We start from the raw sequence: 20,139 nt of genomic DNA on the forward strand, positions 1-20,139 counted from the left end.
TTTCATGTCTTGGTTTCTCTGCAGCCATTTTCCTGGGTTCTTTCCGCATGCCTTACAAAGAAATTCGTCAGATGATATTGGAGGTGGACGAAGAACAGCTGAGTGAACCAATGATTCAGGTGGGGTTACTTTTGGATCATGTTTTGTCTGACAGCGAATTGTCTTGGTGTTTTTAACTCAATGGCGTCTACACTTTGGGAAAACGAGACTCCTCATTCGTCTTAATCAATTTCGGGGGCTTTCATTTTTCGACTCTGGTATTTCCCGCAGTATAAGGCGCACCTAAAAGCATTCGATTTTCTCAAAAGCCGACAGTGTGCCCTATAGTCTAGTGCACCAAATGTAGAGTCAGTAACTCTCTTTATATTCCCCATTGAGTTGTTTCCCTGTTTAGTCTTTCTCTGCCATCTAATAGTGATTTATTAGCAGGAACCAATTGTAACCTAAAATGGTTTGTTTTGATTCAATTGTCTTCATAACTTTTGTCTTTCATTTATTGTTTGCTGTGTTTGTGATCAGTTCTCATTGTTACAGCTGCAGCGGTTGTGAAGGCTCTACATAAATAAAGCTGAATTGTATTGTATTGTTTTCCCTTTAGCGTCACACCACCATCTAGTGGATGTGTTGTGCAATCGCAGCCACTATTGTATGCACCTTATAATGCAGTGTGCGCTCTCTAGTATATGAAATGCGTTTTAAAATAGGCCATTCATTGAAGGTTCGCCTTATAATCCGAAGCGCCTTATAGTGCAGAAAATACGATATTTCGACAAGAGCAGATTTTCGTTTGTTCTGGCCCACTGTGGTGGTTGTATATTGAGCCGGCGGCCTGATGGGCCAAGGAACAGATTAATCTGGCTTTGAGCCCCCAACAAAATTGCATTAGGCTTTTTTTTTTAAAACATTTTTTCAAGGCAGAAGGGTAGTTAGGTTTCCTGCCAGAAAAGTTGTCGTATCAGATTTTTGAGATGGAAAGCCAGAAAAAGAACAAAGATGAGTATCGTGTTCCAGAAAAGCTCCAGCACTACTTTGTTTCGAGATGTACGGAAAAGTGAATGTCGAACGTCACCACCTTGCTGGGCGCTATACAATGTTGAAAGCATTTATTTTTTTAATGTGTGTTTCGCTTATTTATTTATTTTTTTTCATTTCTATTTTTTTCCACCCTTCTCATCTCTACCCACCAGCTACATTTATTCCCTTTTCCCCTCTTGTCATTGCAGAACCTTGTGAAGCACTTGCCTGAGCAGGAGCAGCTGAATGCTTTGGCCAAGTACAAGAATGATTATCCAAATTTGTCAGAGCCGGAGCAGTTCGGGGTTATAGTGAGTGTCCATGCAAACAAACACACGCAAGCAAACTCGCAAATATAATATTCTTTTTGTACTTAATCCAATGCAATTCGATTTCTACATCACATCTGCAGTGACCGAGGGTTCATTTGCACAGGAATTAAACGACGGAAACCTGATTTTTTTTTTCTCTCTTTGCATTCATCCAAAGGTCTCTGTCTGTATAGACGTTTTTAAAATGCTGACACTTTGAGGTGTGGGAGTCGCACATGAGGCAATCAAAGGCAGCTGTCTTTATATTGTGATTGTGCATTCGATCCACAATGTGCTTCACATCAGTTACAAAAACATTTAAAGCCAACGAATATAAGACATTAAAAAAAAAAAGCACTGAAGACATTTAAAAGCAAAGAAATAAAAAGTAATTCACATGAATCGCTAAAAGAAGAACATGATTTGGGAAAAATTGATTGTAGAAATGCTCTCAAATTAGAAGTAAATGGTAACCATGGCAACAAAGTTTGAGCAGTGCCATTATCTTGCAGAGCATACACTTAACAGCGGCTCCGTGTTCCGCCATTCAGGAATGCATACTTGTGAATGTGCATATCTTACTTTTCATATCGTATCATATCATTTTTATTTATCCACCCCCACAGCACCATTGACAAGCGCAGACGCGCTGGTCGACCGGTTTTTTATTTATTTTTTTTTTTTTTTCATGTCCGCCTCATGGTGCAGAGGTGCAGTGTTCAATTCCGGCTCCGGCCTTCCTATATGCAGTTTGAATGTTCACCGTGAATCGTTTCACAGAACGTGAACGTTCATAATGTTTTCCTCACATGGCAGTCATACACAGCGGCACTTTCAAATGAATATTCTCAGTCACAGCTTTTTAACATTCAGTCTTTTTGAGCCTGAAATGAGACCTGGACTACCTCCTTAATTTATGCACTTTTATAAAAAGAAACACTGCTATCAATTTCTTAAAGTCTTTTCAAATGAGGCTTGCGGAGAAATTTGCATGCGGAGCGTGTCACTTTTTGAACATGCCATGTCTCCTTCAAGCAGCACGTTTACTGTCGGGGAAAAAAATATATGTATATCGATATATATTTTACCATGTTTTTACTACCCAATAGGGACAATTGAATAACTTAAGAAAAAAAACGTTGATCCAACTGAATATGATAATTCTTGTTGGACTTGATAATTGGACATGGCTTCAGCTTGGTTAATATCCATATTTATTATACGAATAACCCCCACTCGTGTGTAGTCAGCTCATGACTGGCAGCGTTTTGGATTAGTCTTTCATCTGGGATTTAGATTGTTGTTGACACTTCACACGGATGCATTTTACAAGTTGCAAACGTTTACTCCCAGATATGTTCTTGCACAGTGGTTTATGGTCCAAAGTATTAAAATGTAGTTCTTTACATTATATATATATATATATATATATATATATATATATATATATATATATATATATATATATATATATATATATATGGCGGCCCGGTAGTCCAGTGGTTAGCACGACGGCTTCACAGTGCAGAGGTACCGGGTTCGATTCCAGCTCCGGCCTCCCTGTGTGGAGTTTGCATGTTCTCCCCGGGCCTGCGTGGGTTTTCTCCGGGTGCTCCGGTTTCCTCCCACATTCCAAAAACATGCGTGGCAGGCTGATTGGACACTCTAAATTGTCCCTAGGTGTGAGTGTGAGTGCGAGTGGTTGTTCGTTTCTGTGTGCCCTGCGATTGGCTGGCAACCGATTCAGGGTGTCCCCCGCCTACTGCCCGAAGACAGCTGGGATAGGCTCCAGCACCCCCCCCCCCCCCCCCGACCCTAGTGAGGATCAAGCGGCTCGGAAGATGAATGAATGAATGTTTAAGTTGGCGAACACTGCTGTATTCCAAAATTGGTATGACCGAAAACAAACAAATAGAAAGGATGCAATATTATTCTGAAATTAATCAACAATTTCAAATATGTTGCTCTGCGTAAAAATGCGACAAATTTTCTATGTAATATTTTATATATTATATATATATATATATATGTGTGTGTGTATATATATATATGTGTGTATGTATTTTTTTTTAATCCTTTCACTTTTGAAAGAACACACACACACACACACATACGTGCTGGGATGGGTCATTTGATATCTTTGCCCTCGCTGTAATTACACATGATGGAAAATCAAATTGCACAGCCAGCTGTCTTTTTAACCCACCACGCATCCACAATCACCGTTGTGTCCAGGTCTTAGGGCCCCAACGCAATATTTTCCAATTTGCTCTAATTGTGTGAGAGTCGTAATCCAAGGCAGCCTGTTGTGTGTATTCCCTTCACCTTCCCTATATGGACACTAACTCCATAATTAACTTAACAGTCCTGGGTCCCAAATCGAATCAATGCCAGCATCTATTACACCTGCCTAGCAACACTTTTGAGCGTGATGGTCGCCGGTATGTTTCTGACGTTAAACTTGCTTGGCAAGAAGGTATCGGCCTTATCGGGAGTTGGTAATTTTCGGGAGATTCATCTTTATTTATTTCACCTCACCTCCTTTTTTCTTGATCTTCCGTCTGTGCGTCGTGTCCTAGATGAGCGGCGTGAAGCGACTGCGCCCACGACTCAACCATATCCTCTTCCGACTGCAGTTTGACGAGCAGGTCAACAACCTGCGTCCAGATATTCTGGCTGTAAACGCTGCCTGCGATGAAGTCATGACGAGCCGCTCCTTTGGCCGCTTGCTAGAACTTGTGCTGCTGCTGGGCAATTACCTGAACGCAGGTTCCCGCAATGCCCAATCATTCGGCTTTGACCTCAGTTCCCTCTGCAAGGTGAGCCTTGACCTTTTTTGTCAGAATTTCAAATGTGATAAAGCAAAATGGCCTAATTGAGATTTAGGCCCATCATTTAGGGTGCACTGTCATTTTCACTCATAGGAATTCAACAAATCACAATCATCCGGCAAGGTCAAACGCGGGGTCGGTGTTAATCGTGTGCTATTACTTGTGTAGCCAGCGCGTGTATTTTTGGCCTTTGTCTAGATCAGTTACAGGGGGTTCACCTTCACTGCGCTCACATTTGCAGATACCTGATATAGAACTGATTTTTATCCGCATGTACAATCAGATGGTCTCAAAATATGCAATTTTATGTGCGTCCCCCCCCTCCCCTCTGTCTACGCTGACATGATGCATATCTGCTGAGAGCAAATAATAAAATTTGTGTAAAACCAAGCTGAATTTCTTAATGGTTGGTTCGGCAGCAGCGGCCCGGTAGTCCAGTGGTTAGCACGTCGGCTTCACAGTGCAGAGGTAACGGGTTCGATTCCAGCTCCGGCCTCCCTGTGTGGAGTTTGCATGTTCTCCCCGGGCCTGCGTGGGTTTTCTCCGGGTGCTCCGGTTTCCTCCCACATTCCAAAAACATGCGTGGCAGGCTGATTGAAGACTCTAAATTGTCCCTAGGTGTGAGTGTGAGCGTGGATGGTTGTTCGTCTCTGTGTGCCCTGCGATTGGCTGGCAACCGATTCAGGGTGTCCCCCGCCTACTGCCCGGAGACAGCTGGGATAGGCTCCAGCACCCCCCGCGACCCTCGTGAGGATCAAGCGGCTCAGAAGATGAATGTATGAATGACTGAATGAATGGTTCGGCAGCAGCTACTTTATCAGGATTGGTTTTGGGACGACTGGGTCTGAACCTTTAATTCCAGCCACAAACACACAAATAAGGGACCCCCCCCCCCCCCCACACACACACACACACACGCGCGTGCGCACAATACCAGTCTCATATCCAAATCAGTCATTTCTTTGCAAAAAAATATGCATGTAGAGGTTAAGCTCTATCAGTTCTCGTTTCCACAACGGTTGAAATCCTTTCAAAGCGCTGAAGAAAATGCAAACAGAAAGCTAACCCTGGCTACTACAAAATTAATCAATCCAATCTAACCTTAATCACGTATGCGGACCTCATCGGACTACCATTGCTTCAGGTGGCAAGGACTTGGCTAATGCCTGTGCGTTTTCTATAGCATGAAGACGAAACGGTCACTTTTTCTGCACAATCGTGATGATGACAGAGAGTAGAGTGTAATCCTTGTGTAGGAGACTCATCCATCTTTAGCTGCATAACTACCGAGGCAGCCATTCATCACTGACAACATTCTGCCCTGTTAAACTTGGGCTTTCAATATTACGTTCCGATAAATAACATTTATGGTATGTGTCTACTTGATGAATTGGGTGAACAGCGGTACAATCAACATGAGAAAGTGTTGGTGTTTTTTTTTATGAGAAGGGGTAGGGGGGAGATTCTTCTTTTTGAAATATGCTGATGATTCAATGTACATTTGGGATGATTGTATCATCTTTGTGGTGGGTACGAGGTAGATGCTGATATGAAAAGCTGATTACTGCAAACATTATCCTTCTGTTTACATTTGACTTATTCCACAGCGCACTGGCGCAGCAAATAGAATGTTGAGATTGTCCACTGTGAAACATATGTGGTTGAATTAAGAAGCTCCTGTGAGAATTTAAGAAGGAAACAAGCAAACCATTAATTCAATGGATAATTTGGTGGAGGATATCTTCATTATCCGGGCGGCCCGGTAGTCCAGTGGTTAGCACGTGGGCTTCACAGTGCAGAGGTACCGGGTTCGATTCCAGCTCCGGCCTCCCTGTGTGGAGTTTGCATGTTCTCCCCGTTTTTTTTTTTGCGTGGGTTTTCTCCGGGTGCCTCGGTTTCCTCCCACATTCCAAAAATATGCATGGCAGGCTGATTGAACACTCTAAATTGTCCCTAGGTGTGAATGTGAGTGCGAATGGTTCTTCGTCTCTGTGGGCCCTGCGATTGGCTGGCAACCGATTCAGGGTGTCCTCCGCCTACTGCCCGGAGAAGAGCTGGGATAGGATCCAGCACCCCCCCGCGACCCTAGTGAGGATCAAGCGGCTCGGAAGATGAATGAATGAATGAATATCTTCATTATCCAGAGCTGCCAACTGTTACGATTGTCCTTATTTTCTGACAGAAATCATTGCACGCTAACTCGTTACGCCCATAACACCGATTGTTCCGGATATTTAAAAAACAAATCACAGGTCACATTGCTGAAACAGGTTGAAAAGGAGTAAAAATGAGTCATGTGTTTGACAACATACCAAATACAGAAGAAATAAGCACCTGGAGGGTTGAAGTGCACACTGTCAGGAAGAAGTTAAACCAGCCGCAGCAACAATTGTTGCCGCTTTGCATGACTGGAACATGCTGCCGACTACAAAATAAATCTGACCTTACCAAATAACATATGGACATTATTAATGCCCTGCAATGCTTTTGTTGTGAAGGTTTTTTCCGGCAGTGTGTCACGGCATGACAGTTGACATGAGTCATCTTCCAAGACTGTGTTTAGAGTGTTTGTATTGCCGTCACAAACTCTTGTTACCAACATCAAAAACGCATAGTTGTCCGGAAACATTCAATGGCGCTTAATAAAAAAAAGGGAAAAAAATCAAATATAGACTCAATTGATAAACAAATCAGATAATGGATGGATACACTGACACTGAATTACGCCTGTTGCCTGGCGCGAGCGGAAAGCTGCGCTTCAGTGCTTCATATTGTCTGGCGAGAGCTGTCGGCGTCTGATTGTTTTTTTTTTGTTTGTTTGTTTTTCATGGGTAGTTCAACCAACGTGAATGACTATGAACATTTTGATGTGCTAGCCTGACACAGTTGTTGTTCCTGCTGATCACTTTTGAACAAACCTGGTTTACTCAAGTGTGTTGTAGCTGGCAAAATTGCGACTGCGGTTCTCGTCTCATGCTGTGTTAAGACTAGTGGGGACGCATAGGAGATATTGTTTATTTTATACTTCCCCATTAAAAAAAGTAGCTTTGTACCACAAGTCACATTAATGTGTACTGTGTAGTCATTCATTCATTCATTCATTCATTCATCTTCCGTACCGCTTGATCCTCACTAGGGTCGCGGGGTGCTGGAGCCCATCCCAGCCGTCTCCGGGCAGTAGGCGGGGGACACCCTGAATTGGTTGCCAGCCAATCGCAGGGCACACAGAAACGAACAACCATTCGCACTCACACTCACACCTAGGGACAATTTAGAGTGTTCAATCAGCCTGCCACGCATGTTTTTGGAATGTGGGAGGAAACTGGAGCACCCGGAGAAAACCCACGCAGGCCCGGGGAGAACATGCAAACTCCACACAGGGAGGCCGGAGCTGGAATCGAACCTGGTACCTCTGCACTGTGAAGCCGACGTGCTAACCACTGGAGTACCGGTCCGCCCACTGTGTAGTCATTCAACTTGCTATTTGGGGTTAAACAAAAGACTATTTTCTGTATTGATGGGTTTAGGTTGGAATCTGAAATCCCTCTGTGCAGCTTGACAATATTAACGTTGATATTGTTATTTATGCTGACAGGTGTGACGCTCATGATAATGAAATAACAAATAAAAAAACCTGCACTTTAGAAACATGGCCTTTGGTATTTTGAAAAATAATACAGTGTAATGTGAACATTCATGGTTAAAATGATCACAAGAAGCGGCATTTAGTTGTTTATCTGATTGCCTTTGGGTCTTTCGGTGAACACCATGGTTCCTTTCACATTGGTCCACAGTTTAGTGCTACTTGAACACGTTAATGCCACCCTGTAAATGTATTTTTATTTGTTTATTTTTAATTTGGGTGGCTCTGATTTAAACAGCTCAAGGATACTAAGTCAAATGACCAGACGACCACGCTGCTCCATTTCCTGGCCCAAATATGTGAGGAGGAATTTCCAGATGTGATCAAATTTGTTGAGGACCTTCAACATGTGGACCGAGCAAGCAGGGGTAAGCGTCATGCAAATTCACGCTTGACACGCCTTAATTTTTCCATTTTACAATTTCTACAACCATTTGAGAAATCGGAGTACACTGCACTTTACATAGAGTCAACTAACTACCTGCTTGCAATTCATGACTGGGAGGATTATTATTGTGGGAGTGGGACTGTGGGAGGATTATTCTTGGTTCGAATAATCCTCGTGAGCAAATGCATCAATCTGAAATAACACATTTGCGCAAGTAACCGTTCATAATTTTCTTCTCATTATTTTTTTCAATAATTAATGACATACACGGATAAATAGTAACATACAACACTTTATTCCTTTGAATCTCATCTTATTTCTGTGCATCTCTGCGAGTGTTTAAATGTTCAAATCTTCACTTCTACAATATTCCAAGGCACTCACCATGTCCCATCATCGGTGAGCTCTTTGTAGAACTGGCCTTTGGGCTACTCGTGGGGGGGGGGGTGTCCTTGGGGGCCTCCTGGTGCCCATGGGCACCATGTTGGAGACCCCTGCACTATAGTTTGCCATTTGGCCAAATAAATACAAACATGTCTTAGTCGAGATTGTGACACCAACACACCCACACACGAAACTGAACTCTGGTGCCACTGACTGATTAACAACGAAATTGTACTCTACATTTAGTCTGTCAGTTCGGCTTTTTATGCTCCCCGCCAACCTGAAAAGGATAAAAATGTTTGGATGCATGAATTGATGGATGCTAAAAAAAAATGTTTTTTTTTTTTAGACTTTTACCTGACAGCAACAATACATTTGTTTTATTTTACTGATTGTGAGAGTTGTGCAATAGTAGAATTTAATGACTTAAATTGCACAACCAGAAGCGCTGGGATCTCTTTTGGTTTTATTGGGAACCAGCGCCCTGTATTTTTGGACAGACTCCAAAAAGTCTGCAAGGTGGATTTTAATTATTTGTTCAAAGTAACTTTCACGGGATATTCTATCAGCAAAAACTCATTATGATCTCGACACGACAGAGAAAACACTCGGTTGGGAAAGTGGCATTAAACTTTTAACCTAAAAATAATTTTTTGTGAAGAAGATAAGCAGTAAATAGTGTTCCCTCTAAAAGACCTGACAAAAGTGCCTACCTGTATAACTGGTGAGGTGATAAAAGGGGAATGAGAGTGTTTTCTTATTGAATTCAAGGGAAGTGGACTCTTTCTCGTTGAAGATGTTTTACGAATTTAAAAACGGGTGGCTGGACCCCCCCGTGTTGTCAAGCGATGAAAATTTTTTTAACTAGTTCATCCTACAATTTTCCGTAATAATCGCAAATTGCGATTTTTTTTCAACATAACCTGTAACGGATATGTACTTAATAAAAAGAATAAATGTAAAATCATGGGCGGCCCGGTAGCCCAGTGGTTAGCACGTCGGCTTCACAGTGCAGAGGTGGCGGGTTCGATTCCACCTCCCTGTGTGGAGTTTGCATGTTCTCCCCGGGCCTGCGTGGGTTTTCTCCGGGTGCTCCGGTTTCCTCCCACATTCCAAAAACATGCGTGGCAGGCTGATTGAACACTCTAAATTGTCCCTAGGTGTGAGTGCGAGCGTGGATGGTTGTTCGTCTCTGTGTGCCCTGCGATTGGCTGGCAACCGATTCAGGGTGTCCACCGCCTACTGCCCGAAGACAGTTGGGATAGGCTCCAGCACCCCCCGCGACCCTAGTGAGGATCAAGCGGCTCGGAAGATGAATGAATGAATGAATGTAAAATCATCAAACACAAAGTACACATAATGTGTGTGTGTGTGTGTGTATGTGTTTATATTTATCCATGGTCTTTGTGAAAGCGCTATATAAATCGGCATGTATTGTATTGTATTGTATTGTATATCCAAATAGCATATGTTAGGTTAGTTGCATTCTATGTGTTTAAAATCTGGCTCACATTGTTCAGTATGCTTCAGTGTGTTTGCCGTCTGTGTTTTCCATCTGAAAGCGTAATTGCATTTTCAGTCCCTTAATTCCCAAACACAAAATGATCAACTGTATAGTGGAGCTCTGTGTCCTGTGCCCTGTGAAAGTGTGCGCAGAGATGTGTGCTACTCATTCCTATTTATCACACAGCGGGTTGGCAAAGTAGTAAAACCGGTGTCAATGGGGGATTTGACCCCCACAGATGTAACAATTTTTATTCCTTTAAATCGTTCTACATCTGGCAGCAATCTCTCTGCCACATAGCCGTTCAGACTCCAGCGCCCGTAAAATCACCCTGGCTTGTACACACAGAAGTAAAATGAAGGGAGACACAAACATTTGCTGGCGCTGAATATGCCTCATAGGTCCATGCCACCAGATTGGTTAATATTGACTAAATTGTTGTATATTCTGTATGTTGTGGATCCAGCTAGCTAACTAGCTAGCTTGCCAGCTATCGCACTACATTCCTCATACCTGTATTCCCTTCTCACTAAGTATTTGTATCAATGTACATTTGCTGGCACTGAATATGCCTCATAGGTCCAAGCCACCAGATTGGTTAATATTGACTAAATTGTTGTATATTCTGTATGTTGTGGATCCAGCTAGCTAACCAGCTAGCTTGCCAGCTATCGCACTACATTCCTCATACCTGTATTCCCTTCTCACTAAGTATTTGTATCAATGTACATTTGCTGGCACTGAATATGCCTCATAGGTCCAAGCCACCAGATTGGTTAATATTGACTAAATTGTTGTATATTCTGTATGTTGTGGATCCAGCTAGCTAACCAGCTAGCTTGCCAGCTATCGCACTACATTCCTCATAAACTGTATTCCCTTCTCACAAAGTATTTGTATCAATGTACATTTGCTGCTACTTCAAAATAAGTAGCCTATATATATATATTTTTTTTGGGGGGGGGATTACAGTCTAATCACGGTAATTTAAGTCATAAATTATTTTTGAGACTTTCTGGAATTGGCAGGCATGGCCATCACAACAAAAAGTGTGGCTCATTGCTTCCTTTGCTTGATGATGCAGATTCTCTCGCCCTGACTCATGTTTTTTGCACATTAGTAAGGATACAGATGATTTGGATTTGACAATTGGTGGTTGTTTTAAAGTTTTTTACAATTTTACAGTTGAATTGAGAATTGCAACTGTACATGAAGTGTAAATCCGTTGATAGTGATGTGTGAGCATCTCTGTGTCTCCACTTTCACTTGATGTTTTTTACTTCATGTAAAACATTATTTGGGGTAATATATGACTCTTGGACTGTCAACATTTTAATCATATCCCCATAGTAGCGTCACGTGTTTAATCACACATCTGAAAATATAGTTAGTCAAATGTTGTCCATGAACGTTGACTCAGTGTGTTTTGTGTTTCTCCACCTTGCGCAATAGATTCATATGAACAACACGTATGCCTTTTGTCTATTTTTTTTTTCTTTTCCACAGCACGGTACACTGTGGATGTATTTTGTCCACTTTGATCCATTTAGACCCTCAATCTCGTAATGCATTTGATGTTTGAAATAACTGTGTTGTCCTTTCTGCTTCTTTTTCCTCCAATTTTGTTGGCATGGCATTGTGTGTTCTTTGCACTATTATCTATTATGACTCTGCACGCGCCTGAATGCGTGCGGATGTGTGTTAGTGTCTGCAGAGAATTTGGAAAAGAGCCTCAGGCAGATGGAGAGGCAGCTGTTGCAGCTGGAGAGAGACCTTGAGACTTTCTCGTCCCCAGATGACCCCTGTGACATGTTTGTCAATAAAATGGCAATATCCTTTAAACACATGAAACACTACATGGCACACTCAATGGATTTTTTTTAGATCTACAGTGGTGCGTTTTGCATACGAGTGGACCAATTTGAGACATTGCTTGTTTTTTTTGTGCACTGAAGGACACTGTCAAACAACCACTGAGCTTCTGCTAGCTTGAAGCTAATAAAACAATGGGAAACTCCAGGCACAGAGTTGAACAATTTGCATGGAGTTGATGTTACCGAAGGAGATCTTATGCAGCTATGTGATATGCCGTTGTGCCCTTTGCAGCCGTGGATATATGAATACTGTAGTGTCTATGGATCCCTAAAGAAAATCTTGTTTTAAAAATGAAGGCCTTGATTAGCTTCTTGCTATACTGCATCTGCCTTTCAAAGGTCTTGCAAATGCCAAACTGACAGATTTCAAAATGTGTGTTTTGGTGCAATGTTGAGCAGAGCTGAGCAGAACTCTCAGCATTTGTCATCAATCACTGCGTTGGGCAATTTCTCCTGATAATGATGAAGGAATCTCAACTTGGAATGGCTACTATGAGTTTATAATCGATATTCAAGCGGTCAGTGCACCGTGGGCATGTTTTTATACATTTTGTTGATATGACTGCTTGACTACATAACTTATTCCCTAATTGTAACAACATTTTGTATGTCGACAGAAGTAGCAGCTCATCAAAGCAATACAATGTACTGCTTTAAAAAAAAAAAAAAAAGACACGGAGGCACATTTGTGAGGCCCTTGACAACCGCTCCAGTTCCTCACAAGACCTTTTTGCAAATGTCATTGTCCACATTTCCTCTTAAATGTGGTACACGACAGAGTATTTTCTGGACCGCTTCAATTTGACATGTCAATTGCTGTTTCGGCTCACTCGTAAGCAAACTGCTCCATTACCTCGGGTTTGATGTGTGCCTTCTGCAGACTAACTGTGTCAACTCCACCAGATATTCAATGGGATTTAAAAACGGGGCACTTGTCCAAACTTTTGTTCCCAGCCAATCTGCGGTCTTATCTTCTGGGCTGCGAAAATGAAGCAACATTTTTTTTCCGTGTGTGTAAATGGTTCCACCCCTAGCCTGAATTCGCCGTGACCATATCATTTAACTCTGGTAAAAGGTGTATTTTTCTTCCTGGTACCTACAAATTTGATCTTCTAGTTTTAAATTGTAAATATGTTCCCGGAAGTCGCCGACAACCTCGCGGCCCCCGTCCTTTGCGCCACCCCTGGGTTGCCGCAATATAAATAACATCAGGTTAATCCTGACCTTTCCTTTTTGAGCCTTTCAGGCGACTTCATGTACTTGCGCTGCTAATATGCTGCATGCATAATGAATTTGTGCTGGACCTTGACCAACACCCTCACAGCTTCAGCAAGGTGGCACGTGAGCAGTATGGCAAACTTGTCACCATGCACAGCAGCATGGAGACGCTTTACCTGAATCTTTTGGAGTATTTTGCTGTCGATCCAAAAAAAACATCGGTGGAGGAGCTCTTCACTGACCTTAGCAACTTCCGGACCATGTTCACAGTGAGTATGCTGGGATGCGTTACGTGCACTTTTACTACCTGCAATTTTTTTTTTTTCTGTTTCATTCATGTTAACGGCCGTTATGGCTGTTTGTCATCGTGGCGTGCATGCTGATGTCGACAAAGTCAAATAAGATATCCTTTATTTGTCCCACACTGGGGAAATTTACAGCCTCCAGCAGCAAGAATGTATGTAGAAAGAAGAAAGAGAAAAAAAACAACAAACATCTTTCAATTAAAAGCAATATGAACACAAAATGGATAAATCGCAGTACTATTTACAATTTTCCTTCACATCATTTAATTATTATTATTATTATGATTGTTATTTTTTATTCATCAGCCTGACAGCAGTCGGTAGGAACGAGCGTCGGTATCTCTCCTTCTTGCAGCGCGGGTGTAATAGTCTCTGGCTGAAGGAGCTACCAAGTGCTGTCAGGGCGGGCTGGAGGGGGTGGGAGGGGCTGGCCATCATAGCTTTTAGCTTAGTTAGCATCCTTCTGTTGCCCACCTCCTCCATAGTGTCAAGGGAGCAACCCAGGACAGAACTGGCCTTCCTGAGCAGTCGCTCCAGTCCAGAGATGCTGCCTGACCAGCAGACAATGCCATAATGGATGGCCGAGGCCACCACCGAGTTATAGAACGTCTTAAGGAGTGACCCCTGAACCCCAAAAGACCTCACTTTAAGTTAGTTTGGGAGTAAATGTGACTGAATGTTAAATTTGCATTACCCCATTGGTTGTGTCAATACATATTTTCCGTTTATGTTTACGATATTATCCTTGGGCCAATTTCTAAAGCGTTACATCATCATCATCATCTCATTGGCGTTATCAAAGGGTCCCACTGAACATTGCTGTCAATGATAAAAGATGAAGCAAAGCATTGTAAGGACTTTGAATATATGGCCAGAACTCCCCGTGCGGTCATTAATCCACTTTAATAGGCCAAGGTGCAAGCAAGCTAACACCCTGAGTCATTTGTTCAAAAGGTGCCTTTCCGCCATCATCCTGCTGGAAGCCAAACTGAAGTCAAAGAATGCGTTCACGCACTAAATCTCAGCACAGTCACCTCTTGGTCACATCTGTGTCAGCATATACACTGCTGTGCCAAGGTCCATGCTAATGGGTACATGTTGGAGACCACTGCGTGTAATGAACTGGGCCTTACACCGCAAGTATGTGTGCTGTGTCTGAAAAAAATGTGCGCATGTTTGTGTGTGCGTGGGGGAAGGGGGAAGGGGGAAGCTGCGCGGCTTTTCCTCGACAAAAAAAAAAAAAATAGCAACGAAATGACAAGTGCATACAAAGGCCTACCCAAACAAGCGCACACACATGCAGCGTGCTCAGTCACCCGTAGGAAGGAGACCCAGGGCGAGGCCGCACATCTGACAGGAATCCAATTGAGCGTGGCTAATGGCAGACATCCAGGAGAAGAGGCAAGGAGAGTGCGAGAGGGGGTGGTGGTGGGGGGGCAGACCTGGAGTGATGAGGAGAGCTGAGGGCAGTCTCTCTCTCTCTCTCTCTCTCTCTCCCTCCCTCTCACTCTGCATCATCACTCTATTAAGAGTTTTGTGCGCACAATATGGCATGACTCCCGACATTTTTGGAATGACAGAATAGTGATCTTAACTTTGATTACTTTGTTTGACTCTGTGCTCCTTCAAATCTAAAATACAAATTCATTTTGGCCTTTTGTTCGACACATTTCCCCTTTTTCCCCTCCGTGATTATTCATTTCATTTACTCTCCTAAAACATTGCTTTCTCTTTGGTATTGGCATCAATGAAGCCCCCCCCCCCACCCACCCGACCCCCTCCGAGAATCTGCATCGCAATATAGATCCATGTCGTATTACAATGACCTTTCATCAAGTTATGTCTGATTACTTCTGGCATTGCTTTGCAGGACAGCAGGGAATTTGGTTGAACCTAAAATATAAGGTTAGCATAAATCTATGACTTAATTATTCATAGGTTGTTCCACAAGTGAGCACGTCATACCAGATCAATTTCATGCCACGGTTTTGGTGTTACATTCATTCATTCATTCATTCATCGTCCGAGCCGCTTGATCCTCACTAGGGTCGCGGGGGGTGCTGGAGCCTATCCCAGCTGTCTTTGGGCAGTAGGCGGGGGACACCCTGAATCGGTTGCCAGCCAATCGCAGGGCACACATAGACGAACAACCAATCCACACTCACAATCACACCAAGGGACAATTTCAGAGAGTTCAATCAGCCTGCCACGCATATTTTTGGAATGTGGGAGGAAACCGGAGCACCCGGAGAAAACCCACGCAGGCCCGGGGAGAACATACAAACTCCACACAGGGAGGCCGGAGCCGGAATCGAACCCGGTACCTCTGCACTGTGAAGCCGACGTGCTAACCACTGGGCTACCGGGCCGCTTTGGTGTTAGAATTTATTATTATTATTATTTTTAACTCTATTTACCTTTCCTTTTTGCATTTAAGATTTATTTGCCATGAATTGTTTTTGATGATCCCAATCATGTGTTTTTATTATTTTCTCTGCGAGGGTATTAGGATCAGTGTTTCCGACTGCTTACAAGTAAGAAAAGTAGTCTTTTGAGGTCCCTAGAATTTGCTAGCTGATCCCATCCACCAATTTGCATAAGAACCTCATTTGCAATGTTGTTCTAATGGATGCTGTAGGGGGGGGGGGGGGATGTTGCTGGAGAGACATTATGGTGAGTGAAAAATAACGGAATATTTGGACCTGCAAATGAACAAAGGCTGCGAAAGAGGACGCAGTTGTATTATTCCTGTAAATACCCATCTGAAAATAATTTGTATGACTCGACCTGTATCAAACTCGCATCCACCACTGTAAACCTTCCGACGTCATCTGAATACTGCAAAAAAATATTTTTTTTAAATCCCGCTTTTTTTTAATTGTTGTTTTTTTCTTCTTACAGCAAGCACTCAAAGACAACATGAAGCGTAAAGAATCGGAGGAGAAACAGCGGAGAGCACAGGCCGCAAAGGAAAAGGCTGAGCGTGAAAAGCAAGAGAGACAGCAGAAGAAGAGCGCCTTGCTTGAACTCAACGCAGGTAAAAACCAGTTCACATTTGCCGAACAACTTTTGCGTGTGGTTGCTGTTCCCCGTTACATGTACTTGTTACTGTATGCTCCTTCAATCAAGGATCAAGGTCTAATTTTTGTCACCCGGGCTAGTTTGACACAAGCTCCCTTCCGTGAGTTTCATTAAAAACTCCTCCCTTGTGGTTTCAGTTCAGTTGGATAAGGTGTGAACAATGTCAACAAACGGGTGTGTGATGCGGGACAACTCAAATCGCAAAACATTCGCCTGTATGAGTGTCTTGATTTTGACCCGAGACAGCTCCTCTTGGCATTCTGTGATTATTTAGAAGTGACGGCTGTAGCGAGGTGGCTCCCACCATGCTCAAAATTATTCATGTTGAGGTCATGACATCCATCTGTCCATTTTTCAGAAAGCGCCTATTTTCCGTTTACTCGTAGACTTTTGCTTTCTCCATTTAAGAAACTATCATAACAATGACAAGATTATCTTGTCTATGTCAGAAATATCGACGATCATTACAGTTTAGTCTTGTGTGTATTATGACATTTGCATATTTAATTGACGTCACCTATTTATGTGCACTTACTATTTTAAAAAAAAAAATCCATGACTGTGCCCTTCAGTGATAATTAAACTAGAAATTAAGAACATGCTTCAAACTTCCAGTTGTTGTTTTTTGGTTTGTTTGTTTTTTTCCCTCCCCCTTTGAAGTATTGCGGATGCCAAGAACTTGTTCAACAACACAGCCTGCAGACCTATTTTCAATGCCAAAACTAAGACTGGCAGCAAACGGCCCATCACTCTCAGCCCCATACTAGCATCTATAGCTAACATTTGCCAAATATTGTAGCTTGCCTGCAGACAGACATATAAAACCACCGCGGTGGTTTGTGCCAACGTGCTGTCACATGTTTGGCTAAATATAATATCAAAGCTTCCCTTTCCCTCACTGTAGGGTGGCACACTTGAACGCAGATCCACAGACATTTTGACAGGCTTTATTAATAGAGCACAAGGTAATCGGTTAAATCACATTCTGGTGGATGTGATATGTCACGTGTCACTCTTCCTTATGCCTTACGTCTGTTTGTCACCCGAAAAGAGAAGAGGGGTGAAAGTAAAATACTGCAATTCGAAGGTATAATGTTAGCCAGCCTTGTAGATCTTCCTATTCATGGTTCTCAGTTGGGTTAAGGTCAGTGCGCAATGGAGGCCACGTGATGGTTTTTTCTTGTTTTTCACGTTTGTCTGTAGCGAAAGCTTTATTGGTATTGTATGCAGCTTGGGATGCTGCATGGTCTTGCATGAGATTTGTTTGACTGCAGAAAGCTTATTGATTTCATTCAGGGTGTCCAAACCTTTTCCTCCGAGGGCCACAGAGAGAAAAATTGAAGGATGTAAGGGCTACTTGGATTTATTTTTTTTAACTTCAATATAGGCGGCCCGGTAGTCCAGTGGTTAGCACGTCGGCTTCACAGTGCAGAGGTACCGGGTTCGATTCCAGCTGCGGCCTCCCTATGTGGAGTCTGCATGTTCTCCCCGGGCCTGCGTGGGTTTTCTCCGGGTGTTCCGGTTTCCTCCCACATTCCAAAAACATGCGTGGCAGGCTGATTGAACACTCTAAATTGTCCCTAGGTGTGAGTGTGAGCGTGGATGGTTGTTCGTCTATGTGTGCCCTGCGATTGGCTGGCAACCGGTTCAGGGTGTCCCCCGCCTACTGCCCGGAGACAGCTGGGATAGGCTCCAGCACCCCCCGCGACCCTTGTGAGGATCAAGCGGTTCGGAAGATGAATGAATGAATGAACTTCAATATATCTAGCACACCAAAATAAATACCATATTAGTATTAAAACTGCTACTTGAACAGCTTTCTACAAAGCAAATTGTGTTTCCCATCTTTATACTGTCAGTATAAAGTATAAAGATACTGTCGTAAAAAACAGAATAATTTGTCGTAAGGTGACCATTTTTCAAGAAGTTCGTTGTGAATCATTCATGTTATATGGTCACAATTTGGACCTCGACACGGCGCAAAAATGGAGGAAACCATTTTGGCTTGGAAAAATGAATTTTTTATATTCACCACAGTTTTAGGAAGAGAAACGTCACCAGTTTTGTTGTGGGTAGTTAATTTGCATCTCTGTAGATGTAGAAAAGCACTAACAGTACATGAAATGAATTTATTTGTCGCAAAGTCGAGGGCCGCTGAAAAATGGCGGGCCACAAATGGACCACGGGCCATATTTTGGACACCGCTGCTTTAAATCCTTTTTTTCCAGAGGTTATTTTGACAACTTTAGGCACCCTAAAAACACCTGCGGTCAGGCCGAAATGATCAGTCCAGCAACTCCTTGCGGACTTCGCATCCGCGTTTGGGACAATGGTGACCATCCGTCAACCATGGAGGATCCCCATCCAGCCTGACCCCATTAGCTGAAGTAAAACTTCCAACATTCATTTTCATGTATTTCCGAGCTTTATGCATCAGTACAAGCCTTGGGATGATTCTGTAGTGTGTATTCAGTGTTTACTCTTGATGATGTTCAAATAAAGTGGACGGGGCGGGGGGTGTGGGGGGGGGGAAGTAAACTTGGCAGCATACACAGTAGTACATCGCTTTTTTTTGGCAGTGTATCGCAACGCTAGCAGACATGATGTCGAACCGCCGCGCGCGCGTGCACAGATTGTTGGGATGAAATTAATATTTCACAGTGATTTGGCATTTTGCCACCAACCTGGAAAGCTAATGGGTGCTATCACAAACTCTCTTGCTCTTTCCGTCTGTCTCAGACCATATTTATGAACTAAAGAGCTTACACTTTATTTGTTTGGGAGGATTGCCCTCAATGGGGATTTTATATGTAATCATTTCATCATCCACCAAATTCCCTAAATGCCCCAGAAAGTCTGTTATCCACATTATGTTGAGGGACACTGCACCGAAATAACATGAGATCATGAAAAAGGGGGAGGTTTTCTTAACCTCGTTTTTCAATGGGACCTGGCTTGTTTTTTGTTTTAAGCAAGTTGTTCAAAATGTATATATTGCATAATCATCACATTATAATGCGCACACTGACATTGCGTATTGACACCCTGATTTTCAGAACATTCTCGCCATCTGCAGTCTGAGTGAGAGCGTCATCGTAAATCCATTTGTGTAGAGCCTGACGGAGATTGAAATTCAGATTGGATTGCGTTTCTCACCCCCACCCCCCCACCCCCCACCCCCTGGTAACTATTCCTGTGTATGACAAATCTGTAGCATTAACTCCCAGGGTAGGCCAGGAGCTGGGATGTTTGTGCTCAGACATGTTACACAACGGCGCACTATTTAACACTCGTTGTATGGCTCCGAGCTACAAACTATTCAGACATAAATTAGAAAAAGAAGCACAAGTATACTTCTGCACTGAAAGACTAAAAGAATACAGAAAATGATCATATCTGATTTTAGTGCTTTCAATTCTCAGTAAATAGCCTCCCAGATATTCAAATCCCAAAATATTCGCTAATTTCGATCCATTTACTCCTTCACACCACTTCTGCTCACCTAAAATGTTCTGCTGCAAACGCTGAGTTGATTAAGAAATGAAAACACAACAGAAGCCAAGCATTTGCTATGATAAAACCACAT

The 20,139-nt window shown here is 42.8% G+C and overlaps 1 protein-coding gene across 4 annotated transcripts in view; it reads left to right on the forward strand.

Annotated features, from left to right (window-relative positions):
- Window positions 1-20,139, forward strand: part of LOC127599010 (protein diaphanous homolog 3-like) — a 79,954-nt gene that overhangs the window by 30,741 nt on the left and 29,074 nt on the right. For all 4 annotated transcript variants that reach the window (XM_052062627.1, XM_052062624.1, XM_052062628.1 and 1 more), the window contains 7 exons: window positions 25-119; window positions 1,224-1,325; window positions 3,905-4,144; window positions 8,038-8,167; window positions 11,781-11,905; window positions 13,272-13,436; window positions 16,374-16,509. In XM_052062627.1, the coding sequence (XP_051918587.1) occupies window positions 25-119; window positions 1,224-1,325; window positions 3,905-4,144; window positions 8,038-8,167; window positions 11,781-11,905; window positions 13,272-13,436; window positions 16,374-16,509 (993 nt within the window). The remainder of the gene's footprint in view (window positions 1-24; window positions 120-1,223; window positions 1,326-3,904; window positions 4,145-8,037; window positions 8,168-11,780; window positions 11,906-13,271; window positions 13,437-16,373; window positions 16,510-20,139) is intronic.

Source organism: Hippocampus zosterae, chromosome 4, assembly GCF_025434085.1.
Source record: "Hippocampus zosterae strain Florida chromosome 4, ASM2543408v3, whole genome shotgun sequence".
Lineage (NCBI taxonomy): Eukaryota > Metazoa > Chordata > Actinopteri > Syngnathiformes > Syngnathidae > Hippocampus > Hippocampus zosterae.